Source organism: Oncorhynchus masou, chromosome 16 (assembly GCF_036934945.1).
Source record: "Oncorhynchus masou masou isolate Uvic2021 chromosome 16, UVic_Omas_1.1, whole genome shotgun sequence".
Classification (NCBI taxonomy): domain Eukaryota; kingdom Metazoa; phylum Chordata; class Actinopteri; order Salmoniformes; family Salmonidae; genus Oncorhynchus; species Oncorhynchus masou.
Window position 1 is genome coordinate 23,202,556 of NC_088227.1, and position 19,524 is coordinate 23,222,079.

Below are 19,524 nucleotides of genomic sequence, written 5' to 3' on the forward strand. Positions count from 1 at the left end.
TATAAACTCAGCTAAAAAAGAAACGTCCGTTTTTCAGGACCTTGTCTTTCAAAGATAATTCGTAAAAATCCAAATAACTTCACAGATCTTCATTGTTAAGGGTTTTAACACTGTTTCCCGTGCTTGTTCAATGAACCATAAACAATTCATGAACAGTCACTTGTAGAATGGTCGTTAAGACACTCACAGCTTACAGACGGTAGGCAATTAAGGTCACAGTTATGAAAACTTAGGACACTAAAGAGGCCTTTCTACTGACTCAGAAAAACACCAAAAGAAAGATGCCTGCTCATCTGTGTGAACGTGCCTTAGGCATGCAGCAAGGAGGCATGAGGACTGCACATGTGGCCAGAGCAATAAATTGCAATGTCCGTGAGATGCTTAAGACAGCGCTACAGGGAGACAGGATGAACAGCTGATAGTCCTTGCAGTGGCAGACCACGTATAACAACACCTGCACAGGATCGGTACATCCAAACATCACACCTGCGGGACAGGTATAGAATGGCAACAACAACTGCCCGAGTTACACCAGGAATGCACATTCCCTCCATCAGTGCTCAGACTGTCGGCAATAGGCTGAGAGGGGCTGGACTGAGGACTTGTAGGCCTGTTGTAAGGCAGGTCCTCACCAGACATCACGACAACAACGTCGCCTATGGGCACAAACCCACCATCGCTGGACCAGACTAGCAAAAAGTGATCTTCTCTGACAAGACGCGGTTTTGTCTCACCGGGGGTGATGATCGGATTTGTGTTTATCGCCGAAGGAATGAGCGTTACACCGAGGCCTGTACTCTGGAGCGGGATCGATTTGGAGGTGGAGGGTCCGTCATGGTTTGGGGCGGTGTGTCACAGCATCATCAGACTGAGCTTGTTGTCAATGCAGGAAATCTCAATGCTGTGCATTACAGGGTAGACATCCTCCTCCCTCATGTGGTAACCTTCCTGCAGGCTCATCCTGACATGACCCTCCAGCATGACCATGCCACCTGCCATACTGCTCGTTCTGTGCGTGATTTCCTGCAGGACAGCAATGTCAGTGTACTGCCATGGCCAGCGAAGAGGCCGGAACTCAATCCCTTTGAGCACATCTGGGACCTGTTGGATCGGAGGGTGAAGGCTAGGGCCATTACCGGTACCTTGGTGGATGAGTGGGGTAATATCTCACATCAAGAACTGGCAAATCTGGTGCAGTCCATGAGGAGGAGATGCACTGCATTACTTAATGTAGCTGGTGGCCGCACCAGATACTGACTGTTACTTTTGATTTCGACCCCCTTTGTTCAGGGACATATTTTTCCATTTCTGTTAGTCACATGTCTGTGAAACTTGTTCAGTTTATGTCTCAGTGGTTGAATCTTGTTATGTTCATACAAATATTTACATAGGTTAAGTTTGCTGAAAATAAACGCAGTTGACATGAGTTTATATCTTATGCCGATAGACAAACATCTATCATTTCATATTATGCTCTATCGTTTATTTCGTTGTGTCGCAAATCACTCTTTACGGCAATTTTTTCCGCCAATTGGACGACGCTTTGCCGTGTGGAAGGAAATTTGCAACACAAACAAACATGGAGGAGAGTGAACTTGACACAGTGCACAGAGACACTGAGCTCGTACCTAAAAGAGGGGCTACTTCAGTCGCATGGACGTGGTTAGGGTATGAAACGTCTGACACGGACTAGAAAACCGTCTTCTGCAAAAATATGCCCCAGGCCGGTCCTGACAACAGGCTCAAACACCACTAACCTCTTACCTCAAACACCACTAACCTCTTACCTCAAACACCACTAACCTCTTACCTCAAACACCACTAACCTCTTACCTCAAACACCACTAACCTCTTACCTCAAACACCACTAACCTCTTACCTCAAACACCACTAACCTCTTACCTCAAACACCACTAACCTCTTACCTCAAACACCACTAACCTCTTACCTCTAACACCACTAACCTCTTACCTCAAACACCACTAACCTCTTACCTCAAACACCACTAACCTCTTACCTCAAACACCACTAACCTCTTACCTCAAACACCACTAACCTCTTACCTCAAACACCACTAACCTCTTACCTCAAACACCACTAACCTCTTACCACCTACGCAAAAATCATGTGAAACAGTACAGAGAGTCTACGGATGAGACCCAAAAAAGTACAGTCGAGTGCTCAAAACAAACTTCAGATGTTGCAAGAGGCTTTTGCCCGCGACACACCACATGGCAAAGAATCACAAAGATGGAAGGAGATAACAAGCTGCCGTTACAACTTACATCTGCAAAGACATGGTCCCAATTTATACGGTCGAGAAACTGGGGTTTCGTGAGTTGGTGCTGACACTCGACCCGAGGTACCAAATGCAAAATGATATGTGACACTTATTAATGCCAAAATAACATGCAAAACAGGCAAGCCCCCAAAAATATAATATACATATTTTCGGCCTATATTGATTTTGTTTTTCACTTATAGTTGAAGTGTTTTCTATTTACCTTTTTAGATTTTATGCATTCATATTTTATATTTTGTTACATGCTTAATTGAACATTTGCGCCAAGGTTCTAAATAAAAGGAGAAATAATCAAATATGAGTAAGTACCTTTTTATTTGTTGAGTATATTTCAAAATGTAATAAGAAATAGGCCTTTACATGTGGTCATTTTATATAAACTATTTATTCATTGAATTTACAGAAAATGACCTTTATCAGGATATGAGATTTTACATAAGTCAGCAAATGCGATGATGCTTTATAAAGGTGGATGGTGAATATTAGCTTCCCAAAACTTTAAAGTCATGTGCCGCTTATGGGCTAGTCATTTTGCTGTTTGTTACTCGTCTTGTTGGCTGAGGTAAAGTTTAATGTGGAAAGTTGTTCTAACATCTTCAAAGTGCGCTGTAAGAAGGACACCAATTATTGCGTGCTCGACGTGCAGGTTCTGTGAAGAATAATTACCATCATCTGAAGTGATTTCTGTCATTCTGAGCACCGCGAGGGAACGTCCTAATCAGGTTATGCTCCCTATTCAAAGGCCTGTGGGTAAATTTCTCAAATGAAAATTCTGCTGGTCAAATGTCCAGCACCACATTTTCATAACGGAGACCTTGGTGTGTCTGTCTGTCTGTCTGTCTGTCTGTCTGTCTGTCTCTCTGTCTCTCTGTCTCTCTGTCTCTCTGTCTCTCTGTCTCTGTCTGTCTGCCTGTCTGTCTGTCTGTGTGTTGAACAACTTCAAAGCCCCTTTTTCCTCCCCTGATGATAGGCTCTTCTACAGAACATGAAAGCCCAGACCTGATCATTAATCCAGGCATAGTGTTCAAACGGTTCCCATTCTAGTACTCTCTGAACCCTACTTAACCACACACTGAGTGTGTAAGTGTGTGTGCACGTGTGTGCGTCTACTCCGTCTAAAATATTCCCGTCGGGGAGTCTACATGTACCTCTAAGCTGTAGGAATGGTTTGTTAGTGTATGAGAGTTATATTTGGAGTGGAGATCGCGTGTGTCTATAATGTAATGTTACACTGTATAATGTCTGGTGTGTTGTCCTCTTTGGCTGAGCCAGACAAAAAGGAAAGGACTCCCACTCAGGAGATATGAGAAGAGAAGCTCCATTAGTTCCTCCAAAGACAGCTGCTGCCTCGCATGCATTCCTCTTTCTACTGTTTGAACTCGATCCATCCATGTCTTCACATCTTCCCCCAGACACAAACAACTCTCAAATGGAGGTTTAAAGAAGCCAGCTCCGTGGCTTGAAGCACCAGTACTTCTACTAGTTGATTGTGCCATTTCAGTGATTTTATTTGACTATCTACTGTTCTGTCCTTTAAATTCATTCACTTGTGTTAAATTATTTAGGCAGCTTACCCCTCACCTAAAAGATTTTGGGTTCTTTTGGTTCAGGGCTTTTGAGTTACATCAAATGACATCTAGGGGAATCTATAACTGCTCAATCACTCACATGTACTGCACTGTCCTGTATTGTTATTTTAGCTGGTATATTTTTTTCTGATATTTAATCTTTCTTCTTTCCCATCTCTCCCTGCAGCTCCCAGTGATCTTCCTCCAGTCCACCTCTCCTCTTTCTCCTCTTCCGGACGTCTCAGGGAATGGGCCAGCGCCTTCCCAGAGAGCACTGCTTCACCCTGGGGTGTGGCTGCCACGCGAGGGTGGGAAGAGCAGCATCAACGTCCTAAAGCCCCACCCCCTCATTCTCTCGTGACCTTTCACCTCTCACCGTACTGTGACCTCTGAGCCATGCCGTTCAGGCTGATGCTGCGTCGGACACGGCGCTACAACGTGCTAAGCAAGAACTACTTTGTGACGCGGATTCGTCTGCTGGACAACAATGTGATCGAGTGTACTCTGTCTGTGGAGAGTACGGGGCAGGAATGTCTGGAGGCCGTGGCCCAGAGACTGGAACTACGAGAGGTGAGGGGAAAAACACACACTATCTCTGCAACTACATTCATCTCTCTATCGCTAGCACACCTCTCCCACAGCTTACAGTACATTATGATTCCACATAAACAGAAAGATGTGCGTACACAAGCACACACACACAATACTGTCCACAATCAGCAACGCTGAAGATCAGAAAGTGTTCGCACAATTTGACTTGTTCAACATTTTGTTGTGTTACAGCATGAATTCAAAATGAATTAAATATATATATTTTAATATTTTTTCTCACCCATCTACACATAATACCCCATTATTGGATATGAAATGCAGAAATGTCTCATTTACATAAGTATTCACACCCCTGAGTCAATACATGTTAGAATCACCTTTGGTAGTGATTACAGCTGTGAGTCTTTCTGTGTAAGTCTCTAAGAGCTTTCCACACCTTGTCCATGATTCTTTAAAAAAATATTCAAGGTGTGTTAAGTTGATTTTTGATCATTGCCATACAGCCACTCAGGGACATTCAATGTCATCTTGGTAAGCAACTCCAGTGTAGATTTCAGCTAGTGTTTTAGGTTATTGTCCTGCTGATAGGTACATTCGTCTCCCAGTGTCTGTTGGAAAGCAGACAACCAAGTTGCCTGTGCTTAAAGCTGTATTCTGTGTATTTGTATCCCCCTAAAAACTCCCTATTCCTTGGCCACACGTGATGCATGTTTTGGAATATTTTTATTCTGTACAGGCTTCTTTCTTTCCACTCTGTCATTTAGGTTAGTATTGTGGAGTAACTACAATGTTGTTGATCCATCCTCAGTTTTCTCCTATCACATTAAACTCTGTAACTGTTTTAAAGTCACCATGGTGAAATCCCTGAGCGGTTTCCTTCCTCTCTGGCAACTGAGTAAGGAAGGACTCCTGTATCTGTGTAGTGCAGTGTGTATTGATACACCATCCAAAGTGTAATTAATAACTTCACCAGGCTCAAAGGGATATTCAATGTCTGCTTTTTTTTAACCCATCTACCAATAGGTGTCCTTCTTTGCGAGGCATTGGAAAACCTCCCTGGTCTTTATGATTGAATCTGTGTTTGACATTCACTGCTCGACATATAATTGTGTGATGTACAGAGATGAGGTAGTCATTCAAAAATCATGTTAACCACTATTATTGCACACAAAGGCCATGCAACTTATTAAGCATATTTTTACTCCTGAACTTATTTAGGCTTGCCATAATAAAGGTCTTGAATACGTATTGACTCGGGACATTTCAGCTTTTCATATTTTATTAATTTGTAAAAATGTATCAAACATAATTACACTTTGACATTATGGGGTATTGTGAGTAGGCTAGTGACACAAAATCTCAATTGAATCCATTTAAAATTCAGGCTGTAACACAGGCTGTAATACTTTCTGAAAGCTCTGTAGGTGTTGTGTGTGTTTGACAGAGACAGAGGACTGTGTAACTCTGCCACGCGTCTCTCTGCAGGCCCTGTGTATTTTTCTCTGCCCTCCGCTCCGTCTCTCCATAGGGGCTCTTGTCTTTCTCTAACGAAGCATAGCATCCCTTTGTCCTCCACTGCAGGAGAAAGAGATACCCGTCCCCAGACCCACAACCCCCACCTCCCCCTTCCATCCCCCTCTCTCTAACTCTCACCTCCTCCTCGTCATTCGATGATAAATATCTGCTGGTTTAGAGATTGAACTCGTGTTTTTATTGTCATTCCCTTCCTTTCTTGTTCTCTCCTTCCTCCCTCCTTTTCTCACTCTCTTTTTTTATTCCTTTTCTTTGACCTCGGCAACTTTTCTCTCTCTCTCCTCTCTCCTCCTTTGCTCCTTTTCACACTTTTCACACATCTAATTTTTTCTCTCCCACTCTCTCCCACTCTCCATCTCCCTCACTCTCTCCCCCTCCTCCATCTCCCTCACCCTCTCCCCCTCCTCCATCTCCCTCACTCTCTCCCCCTCCTCCATCTCCCTCACCCTCTCCCCCTTCTCCATCTCCCTCACTCTCTCCCCCTCCTCCATCTCCCTCACCCTCTCCCCCTCCTCCATCTCCCTCACTCTCTCCCCCTCCTCCATCTCCCTCACCCTCTCCCCCTCCTCCATCTCCCTCACCCTCTCCCCCTCCTCCATCTCCCTCACTCCCCCTCCTCCATCTCCCTCACTCTCTCCTCCTCCTCCATCTCCCTCACTCTCTCCCCCTCCTCCATCTCCCTCACCCTCTCCCCCTCCTCCATCTCCCTCACTCTCTCCTCCTCCTCCATCACCCTCACTCTCTCCCCCTCCTCCATCTCCCCCCTCCATCTCCCTCACTCTCTCCCCTCCTCCCTCCATCTCCCCCCCTCCATCTCCCTCTCCCCTCCTCCATCTCCCTCACCCTCTCCCCCTCCTCCATCTCCCTCACCCTCTCCCCCTCCTCCATCTCCCTCACCCTCTCCCCCTCCTCCATCCATCCCTCACTCTCCCTCCCCCTCCTCCATCTCCCTCACCCTCTCCCCTCCTCCATCTCCCTCACCCTCTCCCCTCCTCCATCTCCCTCACTCTCTCCCCCTCCTCCATCTCCCTCACCTCTCCCCCTCCTCCATCTCCTCCATCTCCCTCCATCTCTCTCCCCTCCTCCATCTCCCTCACTCTCTCCCCCTCCTCCATCTCCCTCACCCTCTCCCCCTCCTCCATCTCCCTCCCTCACTCTCCCCCTCCTCCATCTCCCTCACCCTCTCCCCCTCCTCCATCTCCCTCACCTCTCCCCTCCTCCATCTCCCTCACCCTCTCCCCCTCCTCCATCTCCCCCTCACCCTCTCCCCCCCTCCATCTCCCACCTCTCCCCCTCCTCCATCTCCCTCACCCTCTCCCCATCTCCCTCACCCTCCTCCCCCTCCTCCATCTCCCTCACTCTCTCCCCATCTCCCTCACCCTCTCCCCTCTCCTCCATCTCCCTCACTCTCTCCCCCTCCTCCATCTCTCCCTCATCTCCCCCTCTCCCCTCCTCCATCTCCCTCACCCTCTCCCCCTCCTCCATCTCCCTCACTCTCTCCCCCTCCTCCATCTCCCTCACCTCTCCCCCTCCTCCATCTCTCACCTCTCCCCTCCTCCATCTCCCTCACCCTCTCCCCCCCCTCCATCTCCCTCTCCCTCTCCTCCATCTCCCTCACCCTCTCCCCCTCCTCCATCTCCCTCCTCTCCCCTCCTCCTCCATCTCCCTCACTCTCTCCCCTCCTCCATCTCCCTCACCCTCTCCCCCCATCTCCCTCACTCTCTCCTCCTCCTCCATCTCCCTCCCTCCCCTCCTCCATCTCCCTCCATCTCTCCCCCTCCTCCATCTCCCTCACTCCCTCCCCTCTCCCCCTCCTCCTCTCCCCCCTCCTCCATCTCCCTCACTCTCTCCCCCTCCTCCATCTCCCTCACTCCCCCTCCTCCATCTCCCTCACCCCCTCCCCTCCCCATCTCCCTCACTCTCTCCCCCTCCTCCATCTCCCTCACCCTCTCCCCATCTCCCTCACCCTCTCCCCCTCCTCCATCTCCCTCACCCTCTCCCCTCCTCCATCTCCCTCACCCTCCCCCTCCTCCATCTCCCTCACCCTCTCCCCCTCCTCCATCTCCCTCACCCTCTCCCCCTCCTCCATCTCCCTCACCTCTCCCCCTCCTCCATCTCCCTCACCCTCTCCCCCTCCATCTCCCTCACTCTCTCCCCCTCCTCCATCTCCCTCACCCTCTCCCCCTCCTCCATCTCCCTCACCCTCTCCCCCTCCTCCATCTCCCTCACTCTCTCCTCCTCCTCCATCTCCCTCACTCTCTCCCCCTCCTCCATCTCCCTCACCCTCTCCCCTCCTCCATCTCCCTCACTCTCTCCCCCTCCTCCATCTCCCTCACCTCTCCCCCTCCTCCATCTCCCTCACCCTCTCCCCCTCCTCCATCTCCCTCACTCTCTCTCTCCTCCATCTCCCTCACCATCTCCCCTCCTCCATCTCTCCCCCTCCTCCATCTCCCTCACCCTCTCCCCCTCCTCCATCTCCCTCACCCCTCTCCCCCTCCTCCATCTCCCTCACTCTCTCCCTCCTCCATCTCCCTCACCCTCTCCCCCTCCTCCATCTCCCTCACCCTCTCCCCCCCCTCCATCTCCCCACCTCTCCCCCTCCTCCATCTCCCCCTCTCTCCCCTCCTCCATCTCTCCTCCCCCTCCTCCATCTCCCTCTCCCCCTCCTCCATCTCCCTCACCCTCTCCCCCTCCTCCATCTCCCTCACCCTCTCCCCATCTCCCTCACCCTCTCCCCCTCCTCCATCTCCCTCACCCTCTCCCCCTCCTCCATCTCCCTCACCCTCTCCCCATCTCCCTCACTCTCTCCCCCTCCTCCATCTCCCTCACCCTCTCCCCCTCCTCCATCTCCCTCACTCTCTCCCCCTCCTCCATCTCCCTCACCCTCTCCCCCTCCTCCATCTCCCTCACCCTCTCCCCCTCCTCCATCTCCCTCACCCTCTCCCCCTTCTCATCCTGTTTGACTGTTCTGGCCTATATGGAGGTTTTCCTCATTACAGCCCAGTTCAGAGTTAACAATGCTTGTTAAAGCTTCAAACCCATTTAAGACAGACTTGGGCTTGGTCTGCAGTGTTAAGTATGTGTATGTTTGTTTGTTCACTGTTGTAAACACAGATGTATGTGTATGCCTGTGTGAACCTGTGTGTACTTGTGTGTGTGTGTAAGTGTGAATGCCTGCTTTGTGCCATGCATGTATGTGAGAGAGGCAATGTAGTGCGTACTCACACAATGTTGTGATATTTCCCAGGCATCAGATATGTCATAAATACAGGGTACAGTCACACCCCCGCTTCGGCCTCTGTCTAACCCCCTTTCCCCTCCATTTACCCCCCTACCTCTATCTACCCCCTCTCTTCCCCACCTACCCAAACACCACACCTACACGGCAGGCCTGACTATGGTCAAAAAATAACTATCTTTCTCTCTTTCGCTCTCTTTCTCTCTCCTTTCATTGCTGATGTGTCTCATCTTTCACCACAGCTCATCCTGACAGCGCCAGGAGTGTGTGATTGATGGGTGTCTGAGACTGTGTGTATGTGTGTGTATGTACAGTTAAAGTCGGAAGTTTACATACACTTAGGTTGGAGTCAGTTTTTCGACCACTCCACAAATTTCTTGTTAACAAACTATTTTGGCAAGTCGGACATCTACTTTGTGTATGACACAAGCAATTTTCCAACAATTATTTCACTTTTCATTCACAATTCCAGTGGGTCATAAGTGGGTCATAAGTTTACATACACTAAGTTGACTGTGCCTTTAAACAGCTTGGAAAATTCCAGAAAATGATGTCATGGCTTTAGAAGCTTCTGATAGGCTAATTGACATTATTTGTGTCAATTGGAGGTGTACCTGTGGATGTATTTCAAGGCCTACCTTCAAACTCAGTGCCTCTTTGCTTGACATCATGGGAAAATCAAAAGAAATCAGCCAAGACCTCAGAAAACAAATTGTAGACCTATGGTTCATCCTTGGGAGCAATTTCCAAATGCCTGAAGGTACCACGTTCATCTGTACAAACAATAGTATGCAGCTGTCATACCGCTCAGGAAGGAGACGCATAATATCTCCTAGAGATGAATGTACTTTGGTGCGAAAAGTGCAATTCAATCACAGAACAACAGCAAAGGACCTTGTGAAGATGGTGGAGGAAACTGGTACAAAAGTATCTATATCCACAGTAAAAACGAGTCCAATATCAACATAACCTGAAAGGCCGCTCAGCAAGGAAGAAGCCACTGCTCCAAAACCGCCATAAAAAAACAGACTACGGTTTGCAACTGCACATGGGGACAAAGATCGTACTTTTTGGAGAAATATCCTCTGGTCTGATGAAACAAAAAGGGTCCTGTTTGGCCATAATGACCATCGTTATGTTTGGAGAAAAAAGGGGGAGGCTTGCAAAGCCAAAGAAGACCATCCCAACCGTGAGGCACGGGGGTGGCAGCATCATGTTGTGGGGGTGCTTTGCTGCAGGAGGGTGTGGAGCACTTCACAAAATAAGCAACATCTCAAGACATCAGTCAGGAAGTTAAAGCTTGGTCGCAAATGGGTCTTCCAAATGGACAATGACACAAGGCATACTTCCAAAGTTGTGGCAAAATGGCTTAAGGACAACAAAGACAAGGTATTGGAGAGGCCATCACAAAGCTCTGACCTCAATCCTATGGAAAATTTGTGGAAAGAACTGAAAAAGCGTGTGCGAGCAAGAAGGCCTACAAACCTGACTCAGTTACACCAGCTCTGTCAGGAGAAATGGGCCAAAATTCACCCAACTTATTGTGGGTAGCTTGTGGAAGGCTACGTTAAACGTTTGACCCAAGTTAAACAATTTAAAGGCAATGCTACCAAATACTAATTCAGTGTATGTAAACTTCTGACCCACTGGAAATGTGATGAAAGAAATAAAAGCTGAAATAAATCATTCTCTCTACTATTATTTTGACATTCTTAAAATAAAGTGGTGATCCTAACTGGCCCAAGACAGGGAATTTTTACAACGATTAAATGTCAGGAATTGTGAAGAACTGAGTTTAAATGTATTTGGCTAAGGTGTACGTAAACTTCCGACTTCAACTGTATGTACACCACATTATCAAAAGTATGTGGACCTGCTCGTTGAACATCTCATTCCAAAATCATGAATATTAATATGGAGTTGGTCCCCCCTTTACTGCTATAAAAGCCTCCACTCTTCTGGGAAGGCTTTCCACTATATGTTGGAACATTGCTGCAGGGACTTGCTTCCATTTAGCCACAAAATCATTAGTGAGGTCGGGCACTTATGTTGGGCGATTAGGGCTGGCTCGCAGTCAGCTTTCCATTTCATCCCAGAGGTGTTTGATGGGTTTGAGGTCAGGGCTCTGTGCAGGCAATTCAAGTTCTACCACACCGAACTCGACAAACAATTTCTGTGTGGACCTCACTTTGTGCATGCTGAAACAGGAAAGGGCCTTTACCAAACTGTTGCTACATAGTTGGAAGCACAGATTTTCCTAGAATGTCATTTCATGCTGTAGCGTTAAAATGTCCCTTCACTGGAGCCAAGGTGCCTAGCCTGAACCATGAAAAACAGCCCCAGACCATTATGCCTCCTCCACTAAACTTTTCAGTTGGCACCATGCATTGGAGCAGTTAGCGTTCTCCTGGCATTCGCCAAATCCAGATTCGTCCATCGGACTGCCAGATGGTGAAGTGTGATTCATCACTCCAGAGAACACTCCAGAGAACACGTTTCCATTGCTCCAGAGTCAAATGGCTGGAGCTTTACCGGCTCCAGCCATGGAACCCCATTTCTCGAAGCTCCCGACGAACAGTTATTTTGCTGAAGTTGCTTCCAGAGGCAGTTTGGAACTCTGAAGTGAGTGTTGCAACCGAGGACATACGATTTTTACGCGCTGCGCACACTCAGCGGTCCCGTTCTCTGAGCTTGTATACTCTTCTATTTTGCGGATGAGCCATTGTTGCTCCTAACGGCTGAGCCAAATTTTACGAACTGACTTGTTGGAAAGGTGGCATCCTATGAGGCTACCCTGGGGCGGCAGGGTAGCCTAGTGGTTAGAGCGTTGGACTAGTAACCGCAAGGTTGAAAGTTCAAATCACCGAGCTGACAAGGTACAAATCTGTCGTTCTGCCCCTGAACAGGCATTTAACCCACTGTTCCTAGGCCGTCATTGAAAATAAGAATTTGTTCTTAACTGACTTGCCTGGTAAAATAAAAATGACAGCTCTTTAGTTAGGCCATTCTACTGCCAATGTTTGTCTATGGATATTGCATGGTTGTGTGCTTGATTTCATACTCATGTCAGCAACAGGTGTGGCTAAAATAGGCAAATCCACTCATTTGAAGGTGTATTCACATACTTTTGCGTGGATCTGGAATGTAATTAATTTCAATTCAATAGGCTGTCTGGAAGCGGATGGACTTGTGTGTTCCGTGTGAAGTGTGTGAGTGTGTGTGTATCACCTAAAGCGATACAGCAAAGTTGAGGATTCCAGGTGACACATACACACTCCACACATACAATTACTTTAAGGTCACACTCTGACGCACATAACAAATAATTACTTTGCACCTGGTCCTGGCCTTTAGAAACAGGTGTGCTGAACACACACACACACACACACACACACACACACACACACACACACACACACACACACACACATATAGAGGTATTTTTTTTATTTCAACAGCAGTACTGTTGGATTTGGAACATTCTATTCTCAATCCAACTGAAGTCCAACTAGACACTCCTGGGGCCTCATTTTTTTAACCATGTGTATACACACATCTGTGCGTGAACCATGTGTGGGGTTATTTCCATACAAAGTGTGAAATGTATCAATATGAACATAAATGTATGCACTGCCATGAGCATGCAGAGGCACAGTGCCAAGTGGTAGAAGCTGCTTGTCAAGCATTGGGAAATATATGTTGAAATTGGGAGAGTATTGATGAAATTATTTTTCGAATTAATTGTATATCCACTTTGAATTCGTGAAACATCTTGAAAGGCTAGATGTCTTTTGTCCACGTCAGTGCATTTGTTACGATAATAATCCATATAAAGTACAGTCATTTGTTGAATTAGAGGCACGTGTGAAAGTGAAACCTTTGTTGAAATACTATAAAAGACTGAGATAATGGAAATGGAAAGAGATGGCTGATCTGTGTTGGCAGATTTGTCACACAATGCTTTTTGCACAGTGCGTTTTTTAAAGATCGGTAGGACTTTTTTTCCAGAAAGTACAGATTGGCTCATCAGATATTGTTTCACAAAACCAATCATATAGGATCTTTGCGAGGATTTAATTCCTACTTTAGAAAGAGAGAACACACGCCATTCCAGTGCACATCAATTTGGGAACCAATTGATGTTTGTTTTACCATCAATTGGTTCAGAAATGCGAACGGAGAAATAGACTGCACACACACAGCCATAAAAGCACCATACCAAAAAGAGTTCAAATATGTGAACAGAAAAGGCTTCCACTCTTGAGGTGCTGGTGATAGGTTATGTGATGCGCAAAAAACACTGCTCAATGTGGTGGCAAGATGGAATGGACAACTCGTTCATTCTGCAGAACAGCCATGTTGGCCTATAGGATGGATGGCTGATTGTTGAGTGTTGCCTACTCATTTGAAGTAAATTTGCCATTGCTAATCAACTTGAATTGTCCTAATGGGCTTCTCTTTGTAGCTGTTTTTTTTCTTCTTTTTTTTGGGGGGGGTTTAACCTCAACTGAAGCCTAATAAAACCTTGTGGTTGTATTCAGTTTCTTCACACTAGCACCTCTAATGTAGTCTCGAAAAAGAGTAATCCTACGTTTATTTTGGTTGCGCCGTTGTTGGCTATTTCATGGCATAGTGTTATATTTTCCCACCATCTTTGAAGGGATGGTTTTGACTCCCTGTTCACTCATGGTTATTTAGGGGCATTTTGAAATGCAAATAGCCAAGGTCGTTCACGAGCACTGAGGCTGAGGACATTTGGATATTTATTAACATTTACCTCCTACCGATGTGCGCATGACGTGGATAGGATTGTTTGATAAATAACAATTGTTATTTTTTACGAACATTTAAAATTCTGATTTTTAAGTGGTATTGTAGAATAGTTTCTACACAATATTGATAAATGACCTGACCTCTACTTATCATTGTCCACAACAAATCACAACAACATCCCAAGACAACAGATGCAGTGCATTCGGAAAGTATTCAGACCCCTACACTTTTTCCACATTTTGTTATATTACAGCCTTATTCTAAAATGGATTAAAATAATGTTTTCCTCATCAATCTACACACAATTCCCCAACTGACAATGCAAAAACAAGTTTTTTAAATATTTTTTTGCAAATTAATCAAATATAAAAAACAGATATCGAACTATACTGGCTTCGAATCGTACTCCGTCGGTGTGGCAGGGCCTGCAAACTATTACAAACTACAAAGGGAAGCACAGTCGAGAGCTGCCCAGTGACCCTAGCCTACCAGACAAGCTAAATAACTTCTATGCTCGCTTCAAGGCAAGTAACACTGAACCATGCATGAGAGCATCAGCTGTATCAGACGACTATGTGATCACGCTCTCCGCAGCCGATGTGAGTAAGACCTTTAAACAGGTCAACATTCACAAGGCTGCAGGGTCAGACGGATTACCAGGACGTGTACTCCGAGCATGCTCTGATCAACTGGCAAGTGTCTTCACAGACATTTTTCCACCTCTCCCTGTTTGTAATACCAAAATGTTTCAAGCAGACCACCATAGTCCCTGTGCCCAAGAACACCAAGGTAAAATGCCTAAATGACTACCGACCCGTAGCCCCCACGTCTGTAGAAATTAAATACTTTGAAAGGCTGGTCATGGCTCACATAAACACCAGTATCCCATAAACCCTAAACCCTAGACCCACTCCAATTTGCATACCACACCACCAGCGACCAAACGCAAGCCTGGTTTGATGAAACCCAAATGAAGTCTTTGGCCTGAATGCCAAGCGTCACGTCTGGAGGGAACCTGGCACCATTGCTACGGTGATGCATGGTGGTGACTAGAGGTTGACCAATTAATCGGAATGGCCAATTAATTAGGGCCGATTTCAAGTTTTCATAACAATCGGAAATCTGTATTTTTTGGGCCCCGATTTGCCGATTTTTATTTTTATATTTTTTATATATATATTTTAATATTTTTTATATAACTAGGCAAGTCAGTTAAGAACACATTCTTATTTTCAATGACGGCCTAGGAACGGTGGGTTAACTGCCTTGTTCAGGGGCAGAAAGACAGATTTTCACGTTGTCAGCTCGGGGGATCCAATCTTGCAAACTTACAGTTAACTAGTCCAACGCAATAACGACCTCCCTCTCTCTTGTTGCACTCCACAAGGAGACTGCCTGTTACGCAAATGCAGTAAGCCAAGGTAAGTTGCGAGCTAGCATTAAACTTATAAAAACAATAGTTACTAGTTAACTACACATGGTTGATGATATCATCTAGCGTGTCCTACGTTGCATATAATCTGACTGAGCATACAAGCATACAAGTATCTGACGGTGGTAGGCAGAAGCAGGCGCGTAAACATTCAAACAGCACTTTAGTGCTTTTTGCCATTGCCAACAGCTCTTCGTTGTGCGTCAAGCATTGCACTGTTTATGACTTCAAGCCTATCAACTCCCGAGATGAGGCTGGTGTAACCGAAGTGAAATGACTAGCGAGTTAGCGCGCGCTAACTAGAGGGACGGAAGCTATGCTGTTACACTGGCAATACTAAAGTGCCTATAAGAACATCCAATAGTCAAAGGTCAATGAAAGACAAATGGTATAGAGGGAAATAGTCCTATAATAACTACAACCTAAAACTTCTTACCTGGGAATATTGAAGACTCATGTTAAAAGAAACCACCATATGTTCTGAGCAAGGAACTGAAATGTTAGCTTTCTTAGATAGCACATATTGCACTTTTACTTTCTTCTCCAACACTTTGTTTTTGCATTATTTAAACCAAATTGAACATGTTTCATTATTTACTTGAGGCTAAATTGATTTTATTGATGTATTATACTAAGTGAAAATTAGTGTTCATTCAGTATTGTTGTAATTGTCATTATTACAAATAAATACAAAAATCGTCCGATTAATCGGTATCTGCTTTTTTGGTCCTCCAATAATTGGTATCGGCATTGAAAAACCATAATCGGTCGACCTCTCGTGGTGACAGCATCATTCTGTGGGAATGTCTTTCAGTTACAGGGAGTCTCGTTATGATCAAGGGAAATAATAACTGGGCAAAGTACAGCGAGATCCTTGATGAAAATCTGCTCTAGAGCACTCAGGACCTCAGGCTTGGGCGAAAGTTCACCTTCCAACAGGACAACGACCCTAAGCACACAGCCAAGACAATGCAGAAGTGGCTTGAGGACAAGTCTCTGAATGTCCTTGAGTGGCACCACCAGAGCCAGTACTTGAACCTGATCTAACATATCTGGAGAGACCTGAAAATAGCTGTGCAGAGATGCTCCCTATCCCGACCCCTCCTGTCTCAGCCTCCAATATTTATGCTGCAATAGTTTGCGTCGGGGGGTAGGTACAGTATATTATATCTGGAGTATTTCTCCTCTGTCTTATTTTAATTTTTTATTTTTTTATTTCACCTTTATTTAACCAGGTAGGCTAGTTGAGAACAAGTTCTCATTTGCAACTGCGACCTGGCCAAGATAAAGCATAGCAGTGTGAACAGACAACACAGAGTTACACATGGAGTAAACAATAAACAAGTCAATAACACAGCAGAAAAAAAAGAGAGTCTATATACATTGTGTGCAAAAGGCATGAGGAGGTAGGCAAATAATTACAATTTTGCAGATTAACACTGGAGTGATAAATTATCAGATGGTCATGTACAGGTAGAGATATTGGTGTGCAAAAGAGCAGAAAAGTAAATAAATAAAAACAGTATGGGGATGAGGTAGGTAAAATTGGGTGGGCTATTTACCGATAAGACTATGTACAGCTGCAGCGATCGGTTAGCTGCTCAGATAGCAGATGTTTGAAGTTGGTGAGGGAGATAAAAGTCTCCAACTTCAGCGATTTTTGCAATTCGTTCCAGTCACAGGCAGCAGAGAACTGGAACGAAAGGCGGCCAAATGAGGTGTTGGCTTTAGGGATGATCAGTGAGATACACCTGCTGGAGCGCGTGCTAGGGTGTTGCCATCGTGACCAGTGAACTGAGATAAGGCGGAGCTTTACCTAGCATGGACTTGTAGATGACCTGGAACCAGTGGGTCTGGCGACGAATATGTAGCGAGGGCCAGCCGACTAGAGCATACAGGTCGCAGTGGTGGGTGGTATAAGGTGCTTTAGTGACCAAACGGATGGCACTGTGATAAACTGCATCCAGTTTGCTGAGTAGAGTGTTGGAAGCTATTTTGTAGATGACGTCGCCAAAGTCGAGGATCGGTAGGATAGTCAGTTTTACTAGGGTAAGTTTGGCGGCGTGAGTGAAGGAGGCTTTGTTGCGGAATAGAAAGCCGACTCTAGATTTGATTTTCGATTGGATATGTTTGATATGAGTCTGGAAGGAGAGTTTACAGTCTAGCCAGACACCTAGGTACTTATAGATGTCCACATATTCAAAGTCGGAACCATCCAGGGTGGTGATACTAGTCAGGTATGCGGGTGCAGGCAGCGAACGGTTGAAAAGCATGCATTTGGTTTTACTAGCGTTTAAGAGCAGTTGGAGGCCAAGGAGTGTCCGGTATCCTGTGTGAATTTAAGTATGCTCCCTCTACTTCTCTCTCCCTCCCCTTCCGGAGGACCTGAGCCCTGGGACTATGCCTCTGTCTATGACTCCTTGCTGTCCCCAGTCCACCTGGTCGTGCTGCTGCTCCAGTTTCAACTGTTCTGCCTGCAGCTATGGATCCCTGACCTGTTCACCGGACGTGCTACCTTGTCCCGCACCTGCTGTTTTCGACTCTCTCACTCTACCGCACCTGCTGTCTCTAACTCTGAATGCTCGGCTTTGAAAAGCCAACCGACATTTACTCCTGAGGTGCTGACCTGTTGCATCCTCTACAACCACTGTGATTATTATTATTATTTGACCCTGCTGGTCATCTATGAACGTTTGAACATCTTGGCCATGTACTGTTATAATCTCATCCCGGCACAGCCAGAAGAGGACTGGCAACCCCTCAGAGCCTGGTTCCTCTCTAGGTTTCTTCCTAGGGTCCTGCCTTTCTAGGAAGTTTTTCCTAGCCACCGTGCTTCTACATTTGCATTTCTTGCTGTTTGGGGTTTTAGGCTGAGTTTCTGTAAAGCACTTTGTGACATCGCCTGATGTAAAAAGGGCTTTATAAATACATTTGTTTGTAGCGTCATACCCAAGAAGACTCAAGGCTGTAATCGCTGCCAGAGGTGCTTCAACAAAGTACTGAGTAAAGGGTCTGAATACTTACGTAAAGGTGATATTTAAGTTGTTTTTTTTATATACATTTGCTAAAATTTGTAATAACTTGATTTTGTTTTGTCATTATGGGGTATTGTGTGTAGATTGATGAGGAAAAAAATTGAATACATTTTAGAATAAGGCTGTAACGTAACAAAATGTAGAAAAAGACTTTCCCAAATGCACTGTATCTCAAGCAGGACCACCATACCTTTCCCGACATGCTGCTGCTGTCTCTGTGGTAACCCTCTTTCAGATGCAATAATAATATGTATGTCTGTAATGTGTAATCATTACTTTCTTCCTCTGTCTCCCCCCCCAGACCCATTATTTTGGCCTGTGGTTCCAGGGGAAGGCCCAGCCCCAGTCCCAGCGCTGGGTTGAGCTGGAGAAGCCTCTGAAGAAACAGCTGGATAAGTTTGGCAACGAGCCACTGCTCTTCTTCGGGGTCATGTTCTACGTCCCCAATGTTTCACGCCTTGAGCAGGAGGTCACCAGGTAACACTATGTACTACAGCCTAAACCCTACATCCTACACTCTTAAACCCTTCACCCCAACGTTTCCTGCCTGAGCAGGTGACCAGGTAACGCTGCAACCGAAAGCCATTCTTGCCTCAGCATCTACTGGTAGATATCATAACTTGGAATGTCTTTCCTACCGCTGTCGTTCTTTGCTCCATGCATCAACCAGCTGTTTGAGATCTGTGCGCTCTCTCTGCCTCACAGATTATCTCGGCTATACTGTATGTGTGCAGTGCGCGTGTGATAAATAATCGACATAACGAACAGCTTTGGAATCAATCAGTTTTTTTAAATCAATGATATAGCCTAGATAAAAAATAGCATTGTTACAATATTTTTTCCGCTGGTACAAATGGGCCACTGACGGGGATGATTGACTGGCCCGGATATCGAGCCTTGACACACACAGACAGGGGCATTCCCATGCCGTTTATTTTTGGTCAATTGCGCATTACCGTTTGAATAAAATTGTGAACCAAAAACTAACGTGACCAGGTCATTCTTTCACTGGCGTCCTTGAGACCAATTAAAAATGTGTGTCGCACTGCCAAGTCAAATGGTCGCAAATGTGGCTGTTTTGGTCGCAGTAT

At 45.9% G+C, this 19,524-nt stretch overlaps 1 protein-coding gene across 1 annotated transcript in view; it reads left to right on the plus strand.

Annotated features, from left to right (window-relative positions):
* The window catches only part of LOC135557699 (tyrosine-protein phosphatase non-receptor type 14-like), a 93,736-nt gene that overhangs the window by 22,315 nt on the left and 51,897 nt on the right, over positions 1 to 19,524 (plus strand). The window contains 2 exon segments of the mRNA XM_064991221.1: positions 4,058 to 4,440; positions 18,735 to 18,910. Coding sequence (XP_064847293.1) covers positions 4,267 to 4,440; positions 18,735 to 18,910 — 350 coding nt within the window. The 5' untranslated portion in view covers positions 4,058 to 4,266.